This window comes from Phalacrocorax carbo, chromosome 1, assembly GCF_963921805.1.
Source record: "Phalacrocorax carbo chromosome 1, bPhaCar2.1, whole genome shotgun sequence".
Classification (NCBI taxonomy): Eukaryota; Metazoa; Chordata; class Aves; order Suliformes; family Phalacrocoracidae; genus Phalacrocorax; species Phalacrocorax carbo.
The window spans coordinates 158,012,691-158,035,231 of record NC_087513.1 but is presented as its reverse complement, the minus strand read 5'-3'; the positions used below and the strand labels follow the sequence as shown (position 1 = coordinate 158,035,231).

General features: G+C 39.2%; 2 protein-coding genes across 5 annotated transcripts in view; one reads left to right on the top strand and one right to left on the bottom strand.

Annotated features, from left to right (window-relative positions):
• The window catches only part of ITGBL1 (integrin subunit beta like 1), a 142,976-nt gene extending 128,324 nt beyond the window's left edge, over nt 1-14,652 (top strand). The window contains exons 9-11 of the mRNA XM_064440624.1: nt 7,018-7,164; nt 11,779-11,892; nt 13,399-14,652. Coding sequence (XP_064296694.1) covers nt 7,018-7,164; nt 11,779-11,892; nt 13,399-13,490 — 353 coding nt within the window. The 3' untranslated portion in view covers nt 13,491-14,652. The remainder of the gene's footprint in view (nt 1-7,017; nt 7,165-11,778; nt 11,893-13,398) is intronic.
• Nucleotides 14,650-22,541, bottom strand: part of FGF14 (fibroblast growth factor 14) — a 411,789-nt gene continuing 403,897 nt past the window's right edge. For 2 of the 4 annotated variants that reach the window (XM_064440620.1, XM_064440621.1), the window contains one exon: nt 14,650-21,498. In XM_064440620.1, coding sequence (XP_064296690.1) covers nt 21,362-21,498 — 137 coding nt within the window. In that variant the 3' untranslated portion in view covers nt 14,650-21,361. The remainder of the gene's footprint in view (nt 21,499-22,541) is intronic. The other 2 variants (XM_064440622.1, XM_064440623.1) reach the window with 2 other exon arrangements.

Genomic DNA, 22,541 nt, shown 5'->3' with positions numbered 1-22,541 from the left:
ATATAACAGGTTTTTCATCTTTTCCATTGAAGAGTCTTCAGAGCAGAGACCATGTTCTTTTGACTGAGGAATCTGAAATGCATATAAATGTTACAGAATTCACTAGACTTTTTGATACTATTTAATAGAGAGTTTTAATTATGGTATTTGTTATTGAAAAACACAGTTGATTCTTCTGGGGAAAAAAGTTCAAACACATACTTACTGGGTAAAACTGGTGCTAAAAAAAGTGAAGATGACAGTATTAGGTAGCGGAGAATTCAGACTCTACCCGGCATAAAGCTACTGTGAATCAGGGTTTTAATTTGATAACACTAAGTAGAGAGTTAATGATTCAGTCCTTGCACTTAACTACTTCATCCTAGTTCTGAGGAACATCCAGGGGCAGCAACAGAAAAATTCAAAAGGATCAGTGGGTATTGAATTAGATACAAGAGTTACTAATGTAGCCGGTACAGGTATTAATGTGTATGGTATATTTTGTATTAAATTAGTTTTGTTTTATTTACCTAATTTTACTTTCCTAAGTTTTCTTTTAAATACACTACAGATTTCTGTCCTGGTCACTCAGACATTTGTGCAGGTGTCTGAAAATTTGTGACTTTACATAGATGCACAGAGAATGTATTTCGTTTAGCTTTTCATATAGCATAAAATATGATTTAGGTCTGCAAAAATTTATTGAATCTTAAAATTAAAATTTTAATTGAAATTAAAATTAAAACTTTAATGGAATCTTTCTGTTGAAATGAGCAGTAAAGGAATTGCTAATGCATCAACATTTAAATTGATTAATGGATATTAATTTGTAAAGCCAAAAGGGGCTTATAGGTCGAACCTCATATATTAGGCTATAAATAGCCATTACACCATACCCAGGCTTCCCCTATGTTAAAGTCTGTGTACTGTGTGCATCTAAAGTCTTGTTTCTGAGAAGGCCATGCTCTGAAGACCCTAAGAAATCTGCAGCAAATGCAAACATCCCTAGAAAGTTTGTTCCAGTAGTCATCATCCTTGTTTGAAATGCTGTTTTGTTTCTCAAATGAATTTGTCAGTATCAACTTTTGTCTCTGGTTCTTGCTCTGTCTTTCTCTGGTAGTTTGAGAATTCCCATTCTAGCACCTTCAAAGAAGGTAGCTCAGATACTGCTGAAAGACTTAGCTTTTTTTTTCTTCTTTATCTTCCTTCCGTCCCCGCCCCAGATAGGCTAAGCCAGATACAGATCTTTGAAATTTCTTTCACCAAGCCATTTTCTCTGCCCTTTGAATACTTTCTTTGGAACTTTTTGGAACTCTTCCAAGTTTTTAAAAATCTCATCAAACATGGATCTCACAGTGAGTTGCAGGACTTTAATGTCCATCTCATAAATGCTCTAAACGTTCGTACTAATTTCTGTTCCTACTTACTTCTGTCTTGTTAATATGCATGAGGACGGCATTAGCCCTTTTCACTGCAGTGTTTCACTTGAAGACTTTACTGAGCTGCCTGCCTGTTGTGTTGCTCAGATTGGAGACACAGTCCACCTTTATTAGACTTGGACAACACGAGGCAACCTATTATGAAAGTATAAGACAATCTATTTTGCTTCACATTTACATTATTTCTCTAACTGTAGTTACACAGAATACATACAGAATTGTATAGGTTGGAAAAAACCTTTAAAATCATCAAGTCCAACTGTAATCCTAACACTACCAAGCTAAACCATATCCCTAAGCACCACATCCAAATGGCTTTTAAATACCTCCAGGGATGGTGACTAAACCGCTTCCCTGGGCAGCCTGTTCCAGTGCTTGACAACCCTTTCGGTGAAGAACTTTTTCCTAATGTCCAATCTAAACCTCCCCTGATGCAGCTTGAGGCCATTTCCTCTTGTCCAATTTCTTTTTACTTGGGAGAAGAGACCAACACCCACCTCACTGCAACCTCTTTTCAGGTAGTTGTAGAGAGCGATAAGGTCTCCCCTCAGCCTCTTCTTTTCCAGACTAAACACCCCCAGTTCCATCAATCTCTCCTCATAAGACCTGCTCTCCAGACCTTTCACCAGCTTCTTTGCCCTTCTCTGGACACGCTCCCGCACCTCCATGTCCCTCTTGTCCTGAGGAGCCCAAAACTGAACACAGGATTCGAGGTGCGGCCTCACTGTGCCAAGTACAGGGGCACGATCACTGCCCTGCTCCTGCTGGCCACACTGCTCCTGATACAAGCCAGGATGCTGTTGAAAACCTTCTTGGCCGCCTGGGCACGCTGCTGGCTCATGTTCAGCCGGCTGCCAGCCAGCACCCCCAGGTCCTTCTCTGCCAGTTGTCATAATTGTTCCAGTCTTAAGGCATTCTCTTCAGATTCAATAAAAATTAAAATAACATTAAAAATCAGTGACCTAGTAATGTGTTTACCAATCCTTTTAGCATATTTGGGCAGGTTAATGAAGCCCATTCACTTAGAAATATTTCTTCCAGATAGATGTTTAATATTATCTTATGTTAATAATATAATGGAAAGTTCTTTATCATAGTCCTGTAATAAAAAACAGAAAATCCTGGTTTTATTCAAATACAGAAGGGAATGTTTGTTGCATTCACTGCATTGTTCTAAAGCAGGGTTCCTGCATTATGCTGAGATTTTTCATATTCCTAGCACACTTTTAAAACTCCTTATTTTGGATCCAGTTAGGGATTTTTAGGTTTAAGGTTTTTTTCCTATTACATCCATTTTATCCACAACAAAATTTCTCATTTATATTTGTTGGTATCTGTTTAATCTTTTCTTCTCTGCTTGTAAAGCCTTCTCATTCCTAAATAGTAGCATCTCTCTACCATTAGACCTAGGTGGACTTCTCTCTTACTGAAGACTATCAGATAAATTCTTCATACAGGACAGACAAATACATATTTTCATAGCTGAAAATTTGTTTTCCCCTTTTCTGGCTAATATTGACTTTATTATGTATTTATTTTAATAGTTTGAGAAACTTTTGTTCTCCTGAGGTACCGAATTTTGTTTGGGACTGGCCTGTTTGCCCTTCCTGAACGTCATCTTGTTGTAATCGTTTAGTCTACAGATATGAACCAGCTTCCTCTGCAATGATTACCTCACCTTTTTCATCACACTGACATTCCTGTGTATTGGCGACTTTTGTATAAGAAAATTATCATGCAAGTGTTTTGGGAACTCTGACAACAGTTGCATCAGTAGTTCTAAACTGAAGTTCTCCACAACCACACAGTTCTTTTTCCAGGCAAGGTAAGAAACGGAGGCCCCATCCCTGGAAACATTCCAGGTCAGGTTGGACGGGGCTCTGAGCAACCTGATCTAGTTGAAGATGTCCCTGCTCACTGCAGGGGGGGTTGGACTAGGTGCCCTCCGAAAGGTCCCTTCCAACCCAAACCATTCTATGATTCTATGATTCTAAATAATTCATCATGGTGTCCGGGTTGATTTGGGTCGATTTGGATTATAATGGACCTCTGCTAGTAATCTGTCACAGCTTGCTTTGTTGCTGCATTTGTATTTCACATTTAAATCTTGTGGTTACTGGATTTATTGATAATTCTAAACAAACTAACAGTATCTTTAACATCTTTTTTTCTCCTTTGCCTCTCCCCCATCACAGTTTTCCTTCTTGATTTGAGATTAATGTTTAAAACATTCTGTTACCTATTTAAATGTTCATTAACATAGGTTTTTATGAATGAAGATCTATAGTCTCAGAGCCACTGCAATATGCAATTTGTTTGTGATTTTAAGTGTTTCATGTTATATCTGAATTGATGATAGACCAACACTTTCCAGTAAATCTGCTTAACCTGAATAGTTAAATCAGTATTTTATCATGTTCGCCAATTCAGTTGGGCTGGGCTTCTTTGATTACAGAGTTTTCTTTTCCCCTTTACTCTCTGATTGCTGCATTCTTGAGTTTTATACTCTTCTATGGAGGGAATTATATTCAGATCTAAAAGGGGCTATGAGCAAGAGCAACGCCTTTTTGTTGCTGCTCTTGCCCATTAATTTTGAGATTCTGGGATTCATTGGAATGAAACTGGGGCACTTTGCATGTAATTTGAATATTACACTCAACTGAAAGCCATTGCTCATAATGTTTTGGCCCGTCCTTTTGGTCAGCTTGTTTGGACATCTTGAGACAACTACAAAGAACCTCTTCAAGGAGGATATACAAACTAAACCATGTTAAGCAGCTAGTCACAGGCTAACACACACAGAAGATAGCTAGGAGTTAACAAGCATTGGGTTAGGCACTTGCGTACTCACCACCCTGAAGGATGGGGCATCCAAAGAACTGCAGCTGCCTAAGCTGGTGTCAGCTAGGAGTAAATATTTTTTTGGTAAAACGGATTACTTCAGACAAAAGCATCCTTTAATTTTTGAGGATTTATATGGCATAAAGGTGGAGAGTAATTGTCACCTCAGAAAAATGCATGCCAAAATTTTATGTGGTAAACTGTAAACTCTGTGTTATGTAAATTAATAGATTATTCATTACCTTTTATTTGTCTTGCGTAAAGGCTTTACAGACATGATCAGTCTCTGCATTCTATAAATCATAACGACCATACAAGAAAAATGACACAGAACTATTTTCTCAATGAAATCAGCATGGGTTTATTACCATTTGTTGCTGAAATAAGTACCAGTATTTGTGTCTCCACAAATAATTTTCCAACACCAGCATCCGGTTGTATGTTTTTCTCTTCAGTGGTTGAGCTATTCTCAAATCTAATCTAGAAGTTACTAAGAAAAAATAAATAAGGTGGATAAAAGTGCTCTGACAGGACCTTAGCTATAGTTAAGTTAATGTAGACAATTGCATGCCATCTACCTGGAAGGAGCATATGGGAAAATATATGGGCTTCTTCTCTACCTCTTGTATTTTGGTTTGTAGTATAGTTGTTCTTGTTTCCCAGACTAACACAGAAGCTAAAGTAGCATCAGGCTTCTATTATTGCTAGTTATCGATTTGTAATATTTGATATACGTTAAATGCATATATGTAAATCTGTAATTGCTGAATGTCACTTGCAGAAGTGGGGAGGAACACTGTCATAATAAGACTGCATCATTGTTACTGAGTGTTTGAAGTTGTAGAGGTAATGAGATTTAAAAGAAAAAGATCAATACACAGTCTGGGGTACAAAAATTATTCTGATCACTTAGATCGCTGTAAATGACAGCTTCAAGGCTTTGGAGCTTCCAGTATTTTCTAATTTAAATTAGTAAAGTATTTGGCCATGAGTAAAACAGGGAATTCCACTTATAGCAAACCACAAGGTTTGTCTCTCCTTTTGGCTTCTGTCAGTGCTGCCTCCCAGTTTACAGTGTCAGGTTGCACGGTTGCCTCATGAGAAATCCACAAATTAGAAGAGCAAAACTGCTGGTTTGCTTTTCTGTGTCCTACAGCTCAATGCTTTGCCAGATACTCCTACTGCTTCTTCCCTTCTTCCCAGCTCATGCTCCCAAATTATCTCAGTCCCCTCATTTCCACTCGCTTGCCCTACATAGCAGGTAGGATAGGCCAACAGTCACTGGTATGTATAATTTGCTTCTTTTAAACCCAGTAAACTGATTAGTTAAGGAATGATCTTCTCTGCAGCAGAAATATTATTCCAGATTGAAAGGTGAAATTCTGTCTGGGAGGCATGTCTTTTTCTTCTATTTTCCATTTCCATGTTCTTGTCTGCATTTGTTGTCACTTTTCCCTTCTTCCTGGCCAGATTTTCCCCTCAGTTTACTATTCAACATATTTTTCTTTTTTATCAGTCTTTCTAAAAATAATTCTCAAAAATTCTATTTAATCTCTTTTTTTCCTCCTGTTTTTAAGCATCGATTATAGCTTCTAGGCTCTATATTTGACCCATGTTCTAGCACTTCTTTGACCTTTCCCTCACTTGCCATTACCTGTCCTTCTTTCCCTAACATTTCAAAGTCTATTCTTGTCCACTTGCCCTCTATTTTATGTTTTTTCTCATTCCTCTTTTCTCTCTGTCCTTTCATTTCCCCCTATCTTCACCCTTACTGTTAATCATTTTTTGACAGCTACGTTCTCGCTACTGTATTCCTCTTCTTTCTGTCTATCTTCCTTCTCGTTCAGGCTTCTTCTCTTGACCTGGGAATGGAAATCTTTGTGTCCCTGTGGAGACAGACCACCATGTTAGCCTTCCCATTCTTCTTCGAAGTCCTGCCTTGGGGTCATAGAAGCGTGTGCTCTGGAGAACGCTCTGGCCTCGTCCTCCTTTCTGCTCCTCCCTCAGCATTTCACTACAGTGTCAGGAGTGAAAGTGCCAAACCTTTTAAACTGCTGAGCTGGGATACCTATGTCTGGAGAAGAGATGCAGAAAAGAAACAGGATGTTGTTAGGGTGATGAGAGAAACTCTTTGCAGGCAGCCAGTTGGGTTTACATGCAACCAATTTTAGCAGTTGCATGAGATCCTGAGGGAATTATCTTCATCCTGTACTGTATAAGTTAATTGCAGAGTATGTTGAGTCCAGGCCTTGCGCATCAGCTGGTCCATGCACTGCAGCAGATAACCATCAGTAATGGGCTGCTGGAGGAGACTGTAGCTTTATCTCCTTTGCCTGTTCTGCTGTGTGCTGTGCTGCTCAGCCCCCTGCTGGGGTCTGCTGCTTCAGGTGATAGTATGGGATATGCAGGTAAGACTTTAGCGCTGGGCTGCAGGATTAAACGCATGAGAGGAAAGGGGTTATGTCCTCAGCGCACTGTGGATTAGGGGACATCCCATAAATTTGAGTTAATGCTGAGCTTTTCAGATGGGGACAGCCATGCCTATGCTTGTCTGCACATCACTAGGGCCCCCTGTTCAACACACTAATGACAGAACTAAAGAAGGCCACCCTGCTGGGAAGCTGTGCTGTCCATCTATCTGTCTGTCTATCCCATAGCACACACTTCACACTGCAGAGGTCTGGAGATGATCTCAGTCGTGACCACAGTCACTGCTCTCAGCCTGATTTGCTCGTAACCAACCTTGGTGTCATTACAGGCCACGGTATCTGCTCCTGCGGCCGATGCATTTGCCGGGATGGGTGGTTTGGAAAGTTGTGCCAGCATTCAAGGAAGTGCAACATGACGGAGGAGGAGAGCAGAAGTCTCTGCGAGTCAGCGGATGGCGTATTGTGCTCGGGGAAGGGTAAGACCTGGCAGCTGAGCTGCCCTATGTCAGTGCCCTGGCAGAAGAAAGCGATCATGCTCTGGAAGAGTAATGTGCAGGGCAGTAGGTTGTTGTTGAGTAACCCTTTTTTTCAGAGGCACCCGTTATTAAAAGGATGTTATATTTGCGCTTACATAATGCACTTACATCCATTTTGTCAAACACCCTCCACAGCCGTACGTGTTTTGCAGCATTGCTCTCCTATGCAATTCTTTAATAGCATATAATTTCCTGTATGTGTTTATCTGATGGTCTGCATTGAGCAGCTGTACATTATAGACTAACTGTTCGTGCCCCATACAGCTTGAGGGGCAGAGGCACTACCTGCACCAACACTGCAGTGGGCAAGATGGCAAATGTAATATCTCAGGCAAGAGTAAGTGGGGAGAGTGTTTAACAGCAACACCTTAATCACCCCCGCTCCCCAACACAGCAGCAAAGCAAAGGTAGACGCCTGCACTCCCCATGACAGAATCCCACAAACTCTCTCATTTACTAATTTTTATTCAGGTGGTGGCATCAGCTTCTGTCCAGCTATAAAAAATTGCCGCAGGGAGGAATAAAATTCAGAAAATCTCGATAATTATCTGAGATCGTTCTCTGAGGTTCTTATTTTGCAGTCTTTCAGGCTAGGAAATTGCATTACTGGAAAGAGGGCTTTTTAGCTCCCCCATAGTGCAAACTGCCTATTTTTGTATATAAGATGTCTGAAAGAGACTAGACAAAAAATAGGTGGTGGGACTGGCTGCAGGCTTGAATTCACCCGCTCCAGGCTGGATGTGCCATTTCCTCTCTTCATATATCCCTCATGTGGGCAGGGAAGAAACCTGCTAGCTGGAAAAAAAGACAGTTAAGAGCCTTCTACACCAACCAGATTTTCAGCTGTCCCTTTGGTAACTTTTGTTTCAGTGCAAAGGAAATTTAAATGGGGTTTGCAGGCTGGCCTTCTTCCACCTGTATTATCAGTTGTCAGAATTGTCCCCACTGCGCTATTTTACTTTGCTTTTTTCCCTCCAGTTGTCACAATGCCGTAGAAAATGAGGAAGTTGCACTGTTTCTCTATTGTTTCCAGAAGATGTAGCTATCTTTAAATTAGTATATGTGTAAGAAGGTGCTGAGTTACTGGAGAAATGGGGTTACTCTGTTTTATTGCAGCAGCTAACTTTTCTTCTCTCAGTCAAGGTCTCCTTGTGATTTTTTATATAAACCGCGAAGGTGAGAGAATACGTTTCACTAAAATGCACTATATAAGTCTAAACATGAAAAATTATGTTGAATTTTAAAGTATTTGTATTATCTGCTACTTTTTTGTAAGGATGGCTGAGAGCTGTTTATTCCAGCCTGTGGAATTTTTAGGCTTTTTAAGTGGCTTTTTTCTTTTTTGTTTTTTTTTAAGTGTCTTTGACCTCCTGGCACAGGTAAATTTCCAATGTGATGGAAGGTAGCCCTGAGGACAGTCAATATAATAAAGCTGTGTCAGATTAGATGCTGTAGCAGCTTTATTGTGGGAACAGCTGGATGCCTGTAAGTGCTTGTCCCAGCACAGAAATACCTACATAAGATAACTTCCAGAAGTATGTGGCCAGTGAACATACAAGGAGGCCACTTCCTTCTGCCTCTCTGAGCAGGATGGGGCTCACAGGCAAAGACAGTCTAATTACTTGCAACTTTTGTTTCTACGCTTAGCTCTTTTTTGCCTTTTTTTCTCCTTTTATTTTTTTTTTTAGGCAAATCTATTCTTGATGCTTAAATATGCAACTGCAAATCTTGTCTTACTGGGTACTGGCACTATCCAGAGGCCAAAATGACAAATTGTTCTTTCTGTTTCATTACTTTGGGCAATAAGTAACCATTCATTACTGGTCAAATAGAGAGGAATTTTGAACCTGTGCACTAACAGTGGTTATTCTGTCTTAGCTGGAAACCTAGCCAATATATGCAAGTGCTATAATGGATCAAGGGAGCTTGACTGTCTGTATGTAGGATTTAATAGACTCTAAGGAGTCCCAGTTTTCAGCAGATAACTGCTGAACACTTTCAGAAAATTACACTCTGATAATATAAACAGAGTTGGACATCCTCATCCCTTGGCTGTTTTCAAAATCTTGGCTTGCTGACTATGCCACCTGTAGTAAAAGCTCTTCCCAAGGAAAACAGCAACACCCACCACGCTGCTGCCTCCCTGGCAGTAAATGTAGGGCTGCAGATGGCTGCTGTAACGGTGCAGGACGCGGACTAGGTAATGAGCCAAATCCCATCCGAGAGGATCTGGCTGGGATCCCAGGGAACACCCCGCAACTCATTAGACTCGTTTTAATTAAACTGAGGAGCCTCCCAGAGCAGCATGCTCTGTTCAGGGAAAAGACTTGATACATTCATTCTCCCTAACAGATTTTACATTATGGAGCCTGATCTTCCTTGGTTGACTTGGTGTTAAATTTGCTGTATCTTCTGCAAAATAATTTTAAACATTGTGGGGCATCCCTCAGTAGCAGCATCAATGCTTGCTTATGCAGGGTCACCTCAGGTTTCTTACAATATCATGCTCTTATTAACTGCTTTAGTTTCACTAAAATTCTCATACTATTCATCATAATTTTCATCTGTCAGTACCCTTGTAGTTTGTATAAATGGAGACATTTAGTTTAAATTGCCCTCAAGTATGTCTTAGTGTATCTCTTATACAGTAACCATGCAATGCGTATGCTATCCTCCACTGTCTCTTTACCGAGTGGCATTTTTTAACCTTGTAGGGAATGTCAGCATTTTCTGTGCCCGTGGCTCAGTAAACAATACTCAGAACTCACGGAAAAAGTAGATGCTTCACCAAATACTCCCACACCCAAGTGTTCCAATCACTAGCTCTTCCTGTATATATTTACGTGTTCTATATGTTACAAGTTAAAACAGTATTTCTCTAAAATTAAGCAATGAGTTAATTTTTGTCAACTTACAATAAACACTAAATTACTTACATTTTTAATGAAAAAATTAGATACTCTGCTGAGGCTGTTCTGAAGAATTTTAAAGAGTTAAATTTCAGTGATCAGAGTCACTTCAGTATTTATGGGAAAAACCTAGGGAAAATTGGTTGATATGGTCAGATCCACTTTTTTGGTTAAAAATGTGGATTTGGATTTTTACTATGGGTTTTATTCAGAGGTGACTGAAAGGAATAGAAAGATGGAAAAAGCATCATCTTATACACTTTGGCTCAGGCCCTGTTAAGTAACCCATGAATTCTGTTTAGGTGATATTCTGACATAACTATCACGGTTTTAGCTGGGATTCCTACTATACATATTTTTCTTTAATATTCCATTAAACACATTAGCGCCTTTGTACTGGGCTCATTCTGGAAATATTGCAAGAGGGTGGGATTTTCAACAGCATCTAGCTCATTTGTAGGCATATTCTGTTAAAGGTCGACAGCTGCTTTGGGGACTTTTCTTTTTTAAAGTCCACCTCCCATAATTGAAAACCATGTGTGTATTCTTTGCTCTCTGTTTTTTGAGATTCTTGTATTGATTTGTGCTGTAACCAGTTCTTAGGGCTCGGTCCACAAAAGGATTTTTGATGAGCAGTTACTAAGCGCCCCACCTTGGCGTTTGTGTCTGAACTCTGTATAGGGTCAGGCAGCTGAGGGTGGGCTCTGTAAAAGCCAGCTCTTTATAGGCAGCTGCTGAAATCATCCAGGAGGAGTTGCCATCTCCTGATGGCATTTCGAGCTGCAGAAAAGCCTCTCTCACACCTTTCTCAGGCTACAGGCTTCCTGACACATGATTGCCTGGGCACAACTGTCCCTTTCCAGGATTCAGAGCCATGAACCTTCTCCTGAAGGTAGGGATGTCTCTGAGTCTTCCCTTAAAGGGAGGTTTCTGGTGCTCAGTGGGTTAAGGCATCACCCGAATGTCACCATAAAGTCCCTCCTTTGCCTGTGGGGGTATGGCCTGACATCCCTGAGGAGGAGGAGAGCAGCTTATCCCAACAAGGAGCATTGGGGTGCTCTGCAGGAATGAGCAAACTGCTGAACCGCGATTGAGTGCACAAACCCTTTCCAATCCAGAGCAAATATTTAGTAATTCCATGGGAGGTGGAGCAGCTTCGTTTGTGGTGATGAGGATTTTGGGTGTCTACATTTTAGTCTTGGGAACCTCTGGTCTTATGTGGACTCATCCTTAAAGGTTGTAGATGAGGACGCCCATTTTCTTCCTGGGTACGATTTTATTGCCTTCAGTAACAGTGGATCAGGGACAATTTGAGCTTTTCTGGTTGAAAAAAGAGAAGAGAAGCCCTGATTGTAGGTCTCTGAAACCAAAGGAAAGCTTCAAAATGTGAGTCCTGATTAAGTGAAATAGCAGAATCAAAGCATTAGCAGTAACGTCTCACCATCCTCTAACTCACCCCCAAATAATCCTTTTATTCAAAAAGCTTTTAGCTTGATTATTTTCTTTTATGCAATAGCTTCCCAGGCAGCAATTTTGTGCATATGCGCACATGTGTGTGTCTGCACGTGTGTGTCTGGGGATGTTATTTTCTAGTCTGAAAATGCCAGTGCCCTTTGACTGCAAGTAATAATTTTTGTGATTTCAGGTTCCTGCCACTGTGGAAAGTGCATCTGTTCACCACAGGAATGGTACATTTCAGGCGATTTCTGTGAATGCGATGACAGAGACTGTGACAAACACGACGGTCTCATTTGCACAGGTGCAGTACAGGCTAACACTTAATTGCTCTAAGAAACAAACTGTGTTGATGGGAATTATGTTAGACAAAGCCCAGCTTCTTCTTTCTCCACTGATGGAGGAAGTGCATTTGCTGGTTATTCAAACCTGCTATAATTGTTTCTTCGTGCAGCGTGATAATCAACTTAAGGTTTCAAAACAACAGTTGAAAGCCTGAGTATGAATTTAAATAAGTAAGCCAGCTATGAAATCCATCAACAATTTTTCACTGTAACGGACCACACGTTAACTGCTTTTTGGCAAAGGACGTACAGCGTCAGCGTTGCGATCATGAGGTCTTTAACTTTTGTTCTCTTACTGGGCTTTCTGTGTGTATAATGTATTTAAGTCATAGAAAAAATTCACTTGTCTGATGCTCTTTGGTAGGTGAGAGGCATAGCTGTGTGGGTTAACAGAGCTTCCTGGCAGGCAGACAGTTCTCAGTGGGAGGCTGAAATACCTGACAGTTTTTCGTATGACGTGATGGCGAGTGATTAAAGTGGCTTCACCTTAACATTGTCTGAGCGTTCAGGTGGCAGACGCGGCTAGAAATGGGCAGGCTGCCAACAAACCCTCATGACAAATCTGGTGACAAGAAGCAACAGGGGAATTGCTGAATTAACTGACTGGCTGCTTCCTGTTACAAATCTTAATTTTAGAAAGTCTTTGCTGAGCAATTATTAGATGTGGAGGAGATCTGCAAGCCGATTACGGTGAGAGTGGGAGGGCTGGCAGTGGTAAATTGTGTCTTCCGGCCAGCGCTATTAGCAAGGGTCCTTTTCTGGGGGCAAGTAGCCAGTAGAGAGGCAACAGGAGCCTTATCTTCAGCTGCAGCGGCTATTCATGGATCTTCATAAAGTCAGTAGGAAGAGGAGCTCACGTTGGAAACCCAGGCTGTAGTGGTCTCCAGCTGAGCATCCAGGAGTCAGGAAAGATATTGAAATAAAATCAAAATATGGGTCTCAGTACTTATGTTACCCCGCTACAAAATAGGGCGCGCACATTTTTAATCTAATAGAGAGTTTGAGATATTATTTATTTGTATTGCACTTCTGAGAACTTAAAGGTTTTTACTGTGCAAAGTGATGTTTTTATTGCTATTCCGTTTGTAACTTTTTATGTCTTTTCCTTTTTCTCTTTCTGCATAATAGTTAAGAGTAATCTTGTTTTTCCTTGTACCTGGAGGTACAGTGTGAACACTGAGCCTCAACAGCTGGGTACAAATAGTGGTGGCATAATTACAATATTTTCAATTCTGCTGATGGAATTATTGAGAGGATGCTATTAATGTTTTGTAAGTGTAGGTTTGGGGTGGCTTCTTCGTGCAATGGTACAGTAATTGCTTCCTTCCAAAGAAAAAAAAAAGGGATGTGGGGAACAATAAAGGAACAATGCAACTACTTTAGCATGGCTTTTCACTTCCCATAAAACACATTTTAATGTAGTGCATTTCAATTATGATAATTGCCCTTTATTCATTCTGTTCTAGGCAATGGTGTTTGTAGCTGTGGAAACTGTGAGTGCTGGGAAGGATGGAATGGAAATGCTTGTGAAATCTGGCTGGGGAGAGAATACCCTTAACAAAGGACATCAAAGACTGAGGAGGTTTCTTGTTTGTTTTTCTTTAGGCTGCTAGGACATTTAACTCAGTGTGTGGGTGTGCATGCGCGCACACGTACATAGGTGAAAATACTTTAGAACACTCATGACAAAACTAAAAAAAAAAAATTTAAAATGCCTTGGGAGCAGGACAGTCCCAAGCTCTAAAAGGGGAAGTCATAAAATACTGGCCCCGTGGATCTTCTTCAGAGCTTTTTGGTAAATTCAGTGGGACTGAGATTACACCCATAATGCCTATTTCTTAAGCAACCTTTGGAAAAGGTGTGAGAAAGCCTTTTTTTAACACTCTTTACTTGGTTTTCACCTCTCCGTATCAGTATGCAACAATATTCCTGTAGAAGAGTAGCACTAGTTGAATATTTGCCAAATAATTAATTTGATTAATTTTATGCTGTTTGACAAATACATTGTTTGGCCCTTTTTCCTTTCTAACAATCCTGATTATGCACCAGCTCATAAATTCAGAGAAGCTGTGAAGAAGCTTATCAAAATATTAATGATTTTTTATTTGGTCATAGAATTGTGTTTGTATAACTGAGGTCCAATTACCTGACAACCATACACTGAAGGCCCAAAATGTTTAAACAGACCCTTGTCCAAAAGATAACTTCTTAGTTTCTGTGGTTAATGTGTCAGTACGTTGGTTATCTAGTCTACATACTACGATACTTTCAAATAAATAACCTATAGGACTATAAGGAATGAAACTAATAAAGATATAAACGTGTGATTACCTATTCTGACTATGTATCCTGCAACTCATATGTGCTTCTATCATACCGTTTTATGTATGCACGGTTGCCTGGTCCTCTTTAAAGTAAAGGAAATGAAAATTTGTTATACTAATAACTTCTAGGATGACAATTCTGTGTGCTATTAGAAATCACTGTTTGGAACAGATTGCACCGTCACACATGGTATTCTTTGAATTTAACTGCTTTTATAGAAGTGGGGAGCCTGAAGGTCAACTGACTTGAAAAAATCAGCTCTTCTGTGCAGTGGCCTGGTCTCAGCCAAAGACGTTCAGACAATGGCAACAAAGTAATTGAAGTTTTAATACAGTAAATACAAACAAAGCGGTGGTATGAACAAAAATTTTATTTTTATTTTCCAATGGTGAAATGCTGCTCAGTGTGAAATTCACATTGAGTTATGAACGATGCACAACTATTGGGACTTCCCTAACTTATTTACATATGAGTCTCTTAATTTTTTTTTTGTACATGTAGTTTTGGCAGCCCTTGAATTCTTTAGAGCAAAAAAAGATACATACATTTGAGTTTCAAAAGTGTTAACATTTGTTGAAACCATGACTGAGCGAGAAACTGCTTAAATGGTTGGAAAATATTTCTTTTTAATACCAAACTGTAACATTGTGATTTAGGTGCCAAGGTCCTGATTTTTGAAGAGGTACATGACCCAGAAATAAGGGAACTGTATATCAACCAAAAAAGGTATTTCTATTATTAGTCTAGAAATTAGTTTTCTTCTAGAAAGGACAGTTTTGAAATAGGAAAATACAGTGGTACAGAACATGTAATAGAATGCAAAAAAATCTGTGAATGAATTTAATCACTTTTATTATTCCCCCTTCCCATGTATCTTGCTCTTTCTTTTACCCTTTTTTTTTTTTTCCCCCTCAATGTGGATTCTTTCTTTCTAAAAATGAAGCTTGTGAAACCCATGTTCTCAGGGAGCATAATCACCAAAGATCCCTGCATAACTTACACAGGAGTTATGCAGCTAAATAACAAGACATACATCCCAAAGCTGCTAGCTGCTCTCTTTTTAGATAACCAAAATATCAGGCAGAGTTCTAAAATGTACTGATACGGTATAAAGAATCTTCAAAGTAAAATTCATCTTGAAATTATAGTTCCTATTTTATACCTCTAACCCTTAAACTCTGTAGAGCTTAACAGAAATATTTGCTTAAATTTTAACATATTTGCGTTTGTCAACCCTGGTGTCTGGAGAGCACAGAATGTTGGTTTTGTTTATATTTATGAATACCGCTGACCTGAATCATCTTATAATCAGTGTTTTTTCGCATATACATTCATCTGCTGAATCAGAGTGTAAACAATGAAGGATGCAAAGTTTTCCGTGATTTCCTTCCATTTATACGTAGTACTGTAATAAGAAAATACTAGATAATCAAAACTCTTGTCTAGGTTCAATGGCTACTTTTGATTCGTTTCATGGCATGATAGGCAGATTTATATATACTGTAGATCAGCCGTGGTATTTCAGGTACTCTTATTCAGAGACAAAAGAACAGTTCCTTAGAGGGTTGCAATGTCATATTTGATGCATTTTACTTTGTAATTTGCTTTCATTTTAAATTTATATACTTAAAGGGTATAAGATGATTCTGACTTTTCATTAGAATTTAAAACAAAAAATCAACTCCAACATTTTAGCAACTGAATGGATTACATAGCCATAGCATTTCAAAAAGTGTTGTCCAAGTTGTTTGTTAAGGTACGTATGGAAAAATATTAGCATATTCTAAGACAGCTACTGTCGGTGGTTCATTAAAATGTAAATTATCAAACAAAATGGTGCTATTGCTATAAACCTTAAAGTATTAACTAAGACTACTGAAAATGTAATGCATACATAAATTCCTTTCCAATTTTTATTGTTATAATGTTGCTTGAACATTCCCCCCGCTATTCACGCTGAGGTAACTGGTGATGTAACTCCCAGCAGACCTGTTTTGTGGCTCATTTCCTCACTAGAAAAACGAGATTGGAAGGAATAAGATTATTATTCCACATACGTGAAAATAATAGCTGTATTAATAAATTGTGTTTTTACACCTCATTCCCTGTGACAGGAATTCCTGATACGTAAACTGTAAAAGCAGGGAGAGGCGTAAGGGAGTGAAACACGCTGCTTGATTCTTCACACCTGGTGACTGTAAAAACTTGTTTCCAGGTCTGTGGCAAAAGGCAGTTCTAGGTGGCAAAACCAAATTGGGTAAATGGGGATTTTGTACTGGTCAGATCGATAAACCTTATAAACAGAAGGTACTGTAGCCTTGCTTTCTTCTTACGAGAGAAAGCACACAGTCCAGAGGTGTGCCGAATGCTTCTACAGTAGGCTTGCCGGATTCTGCCTGTTGTATATAACATATCTGTAATATCACCCATGAAACACCTGTGGATCGATTTGCTTGTATACGTTATTAACCTACTTATGATCTTCTTCTCCCTGGCCGTACTCCCTTAGAAACACGTAGATGAACGTTTAATCATGTACCTGCTCTGACTCTTCTGATGCACCGCCCCTGCTTCTTTACAGAATGACATCTCACTTTGCAGCTAAGTGATATAGCTAAATGATACTGGGATGAAGAAAGCTAAGTTGAATATTTCTGTGACTAGGTAACAGAATGAAAATTTTATTACCTCTTTAAAAATAAGTCATAGAATTTGCATTAGTCATCACAAAAAAAAACCCCATTATTAGACATTCTAAAATGCATTTGCACAGAATATGAGTTTATCTAAAGCGGCATTTAAAAGAAAGATAACCTCCTTACTTAGTCTAATTTTACTTGCTTTCCCATTTGAAGGGAGCTGAATAATGTCTTCTTTATACCAATAAATAGAAGGATCAGCAAGATACACTTTTAATGAATGGACCAAACTGCCTGCTTTCATAGCTCATTGCTTACAGTGGTGTTAAACCAAGACAAAACGTTTCCTAATATATATTTATATAAAAAGTCACAGTTCTTAGTGTTGTTTCAGGTACACACCATAGCCAAAGTGAACTACTTTATATTTGGGGGAGGAGGGGGTTTGTTAAGAACCAACCTGACTCTACACAAGTTAAAGTTTATGAAAATGACAGTATATTAAAAAACCGAGAGTGGCTAAAAACCCCAGCAAATTAAGCAAAAGCTGTGTTATGTGAACTACAAAGCACTTAAAAGCTGTAGACACTTTTCTATAGGCTCTATTATGTGCGCAATCTCATAAGGATCTTTGTGTATTTATAACATTTTTTGAAGTACAACAAAGCGGTGCTTTGTTGAAATAGTTGTTATCTACTTAAAACTGGATTTCTAAGACTGTGCAGGTGTGACTGATTTTGCCAAGTAGAATTGTAGCTGAAATACAGATTAAAAAAAAAAAAGGAAAAAGATAATGACTGTGTGCAGTGTTAACATATGAAATGGTAAGGGGAGGTTGGATTGCTGTGGAAACAGTCTCTCGGAGATTAGATAAAACCCAGAAGAACAACAAAATACAAAGCAAGCATGCAAAAGGTCTGGAACGCTGCAGGTTCCCAGACAGCTGGACATGTAAGTACAAAAAACCCAATCTGTAAATACAAATTGATTCCATCAGGTTTACTATACAGTACTTTAGTAGTAACAGACAGTTGAAAACAGCTTTCACTTAACAGCAAAATTAATTTTAGAGGGAAGAAAATGGTGACGTCTCATCTTGGAGAACAGCAAGAGAGGTATTGTATTAAGGAGCTAAAATTTTCTTTGGCATGGTAGAAGGGGAGAACTGAGTTTGCCAACCTATTTACATGAAGTTTCACCATCCTGTGGCCAGTGCAATGATGTTTTGCACAGTCTACTTCTTACATAAGCTTTTTTTTGTTGTCTTCTGGTATGCCTTCGTATAAATGTTTTATTCATCGTGGTGAATCTGTGTATACAACAAATAAGAATAAACACAAACTGCACAATGCAGACAAACTCTTTGCATATATGTATGTAAATTTAGTAATACAGACCAACAGTTCTTTGATAGACACAACCTATTACATGCAATTCATCCTTGCCATCGTCTTCCCATGCAACAGATGAGACAAGAGACAAAATTAAAGGGAGGAAACAAAGCACAAAGGCCCCCTTTGCTATGTTTAAACGGACTGTAGAAAAAATATTTTTTAGGACATCTACTCATTGGATTAAACACACATATGGATTTATCCCATAGAAACAAAACCAGAAAATAATACTAAAAAAAACCCTAATGCTGTATTTCCAGTATGTACTGACTGCTTACAAAAATTAAATCTGGCCTTGATTATAGCCCCCCAAACTGGTTCGCAGATCACAGTTACCCAGGATCAAAAGTTTAGTGTTGGAAACATTACTTCTGTAGCATCAGGCCATGACCCAGAACCTCCTTGCATGGCTCAGCCAGGTCTCCAGCCCCGTCTCTCCCCAGGCTCTTACACTGGGAGAGTAAAAAGGTGGCTGGAGGGGACATGAAGACATGTATTCCCTCCTCATGAACTCTTATGACATTCAGGTGAGAGAGAAAGAGAATGTAGCCTTCAGCTACATCTTACTCAAGTATTTGAGTATTATCTTACTCAAAATATTGTGAAGTGCTCCTCTTATAATTGCAGGAAAGCCTGGGGCCTCCTCTGGGACCCAGCAGATAGCACAACACCAAGGCTGCTGCCTCCCATGGGTCCTCCAGAGGCAGAGCAAGCCCCCAGCTCACCACATGAGTTGCTTTGGTTTTGTTTTCTCAGGGATGGTGCACAAATCCCACTGGACCAGATGGGATGAGAAGGGTGCACCAAAATTTTTAATAAAGCGTTGTTTTTCCCATGCACATGTATTTAGTGCTAGCAGGCAAGGGCACAGACTAAGTCAAAGTTTCTTTGCATTTTTATCGCAATTTTGGAGTAGGTTTGTATTTTTTTTCTCTGCGTGGATAGTGGTCTTCATGCTTAACTCATTCCCTCCCTAGAAAGACCCAACATCAAGTGTTAGCTTGCCGTTCTCATATTACATCAATAAACAAGGAAGTCTGGCCTATGGGGGGAAAAAAATGTTTATCTAGATTTTAGCAGCTTTTACAGTAGCCTCCTTGGAGAGTGCACTGTATGTTGCCTATAAAAACAGAACACGTGAAAACTAGCATGAAGAGTTCATTCAGACTGAGTTAGTTGTTCAGCTGGGCAGACAGGGAATTTGAAATAACCAGTGGTTTCTGTTAGGGACTTCAGCACGAAGATATGATAAAACAAATTTCCAGAAACACAATGCTAAAAAAGGAAAGGATTATTTCTTTTTTTTTTTTTTTTTTTTTGTCTTTAAATATCAAAGTAACAACAAGAGGCCAAGAGGGCACTGCCACACAATTTTCCGGACTGAGGTACAGTTTGGTCCTTGTTGCCCTTTCTGAGAAACAAATTGCTTCTTAAGCATACAGAGAGAACCCATATTTTCAGTCTTCTGAAAGCCCGTGACTAAACGTGCAACACTTCAGTGGCATCTCTGTGGCATTCTCTAAATCTTCCCCCTCCTCCCTCCCCCATTGGTTTTTTTCAGTTCACAAGTGACGAACTCAAAGTGTTGACTGTGTTTCTGGGAGTATGATCCAAGGCTTCAATTTTATAATGTTTCTGATTTCTTCTAGGTTCATGTAGGAGAAAGTACAGTATACAGAGATCAAGGCAAGGCACCTTCAATCTAGCAATTTGGAGGGGATATTATCCTAAGAAGCTGGGTGGGCGTACATACTGGGATATCAGTGAGATACATAGGACCGGACTTTGCATGCTTAGCGAAACATAAAAATAAAGTTTGGTAATATGTCCAGTTTTAAAACTTCTTTTTTTAAAACACCAGATATATTAAACTATAATTTGTAACTACCCTTTGCATTGGTGCTGCAAAAAAGAACACAACAACATCCTTGCCCATGCTTTGCTAAGTAGGTGTGGGATTCAGCCAAAAATAACAATGGCATTAAGTTCAGTTCCTTAAAAACAGGAAAGGATTATATTTGAAATGGATTTAGGTAGCGTAATTCTGGTTAGTCTTACTTACGTTTGTTTGTTTTGTTTTGTTTTTTGTTTTTTTAATTGGTGGTGGTTGTTTTTCAAACAATGAAGATTTAGTAGATGAAAAATGAGCCTTAATTCAGGCCTACAAGGCCTACAAAATTCTTTGGACCCACTTTCCCAAAAATGAGTGGGTCTTGCTCGCTGGGCAAGGCAAATGTTACCATTACCAGTAAGCCTGTGATATGTATAAAACACACACACAAAAAGAAACTATAGGGGGATGCCAAACACTCGTTGCAGAAAACTTCCTGTTGGTTGGTTGTGTTTGACACTCTTCCCTCCACTATAATGCCAACCTTAGAAGCACAGTATCTGTTACTAAAGAGTATTCACATTTAATCAATATTGTAAGCCAGAGACAACAATCCTATTCTTTATAGATATAATTTGTAATAATAGATTTTTGAAGGCTTCCTGATTCCCTGATTGCTTTCAAAACTAAGCCACCAGTAACACTTAAGTTATAGAGAAACACAATCCCTGCCAAAGGTCACAGACAGTGGAGCGAGCAGCCTTATAAAAAAGGGAAGAAGAGAAATCCATAATAGCACAGGTTTACAGCATCTAACTAGAAATTACTTGATTATTTGTGTGCTACAAAATAGAACTTAAACACATGGATTTTGCTGAAACTGGACTCAAAAAGGGATTATGGGCAATTGTCAGCAGGCAAGGTATCAAGTGTACTTGTGAAATATGTCATTCACATGAAGTGTCACAGTCACAGAAAAGATATTAAAAAGGCATTCCAATATCTGGTAGGGCATTCCATGGTCTGAGTTTAGCTGGTTCATCCAGGTGTCTTCTTGTTGTGGGTAGAGCTACATGTTGAGATTTATCCGCTTGCAACGACTCAGTTCAGAAACAGCAACGGGCAAGCCAGTGACTTGCCGCAAGCTGATCCACAGACACTGCAGAGGGGAAGTCTGGCAAGGATAAATCGCTCAACTGTACTCGGGACTCAGTAAGTCACAACACCTGTGAGGATCTGGCTATGTCGTCTTACTCTTGTTAACTGGTTTGCCGCCATTCATTATTGCAGATGCACTTGTGCTTTTACTTGGAGTTACCCCAGCCTTTGGCACTGTTTCTCCAATATCATGCAAAGATGGTTCTCGATACATGGCAACTGCAGGGAGAAAAGAGAAAAGGAGAGACATTTTTAAGAATGTATCTCATTTAAGAGCTCCTCTCAAATGGAATTAATTTTCTACAATAACTGATATTGTAATATAATCCCACTCCTCTTGCGTGTGAAGGAAACTATTTCCTTTGACAGGCACTTGTTTTGCATGACTGATACCTTTGCTTGACCCTCAAAATTTCTCGCTTTGTCCATATCTGACTTGAAAACACAGTAGGAAACTGTATGCTTGCTTGTTTAATGGAAACTATAGAAGCCTTGGAAATTAAAAACTACTGTTCTGTCTTTGCATGAGGCAGACACACAAAAGTGTACACGTATACATATGCATATGTGTGTGTATATATATACACACACCCCTTAAATAAATATTCTGCAAGTTGTCAGAAGTAAAATATGATAATAAGACAGATGGTGTTTAACAAATGGCATCATACGATTCGGTTTTCTAGGCTCTAGTGTTCTTTTTTAGTCCTACATTGCAAGCCTAGGCTTGGGTCCAGTTCTACAAAGTTATTTGTACATCTGCCTCCCAAATCTGAGGAGTTGGCCGTGATCTCTTCCAGCGTGCACTGAAGAAATGTCCAGGACAATGCTGCAGAGAATACACAAGGGGCTTGGGTTTTTTTCTTCCTCTTTTCCAAAAATGTATGCAGCAGCTACTGATCTCCACTGAATGCAGAAGTGCAGAAAACTCCAAGTTAAACTATTAACTGAATTCTTAGAGGAATTAAAAGTTTGCCCCTGGGCTTCAGTCCCTATCTAACCACTTTAAATCCTTGAGGAAAATACATGTGTTCAATTACACAGTTCCAGTATTAAGCTGCCTTAATGATTAATGCTTTTGGATAATTCAATTTCATTTTCCATGCCACTGAATCAGGTAATATTTCCACTTATACCTAACTTCACTAGCATTTATTTATATCAGAGCACGTTGAAAGAGTTGTCAAAGCAGTCAAAGGAATTAATCATCACACTATGATTTCAGGACTCTGTGCAGCCATAGAGAGCACAGTCCCTTCACC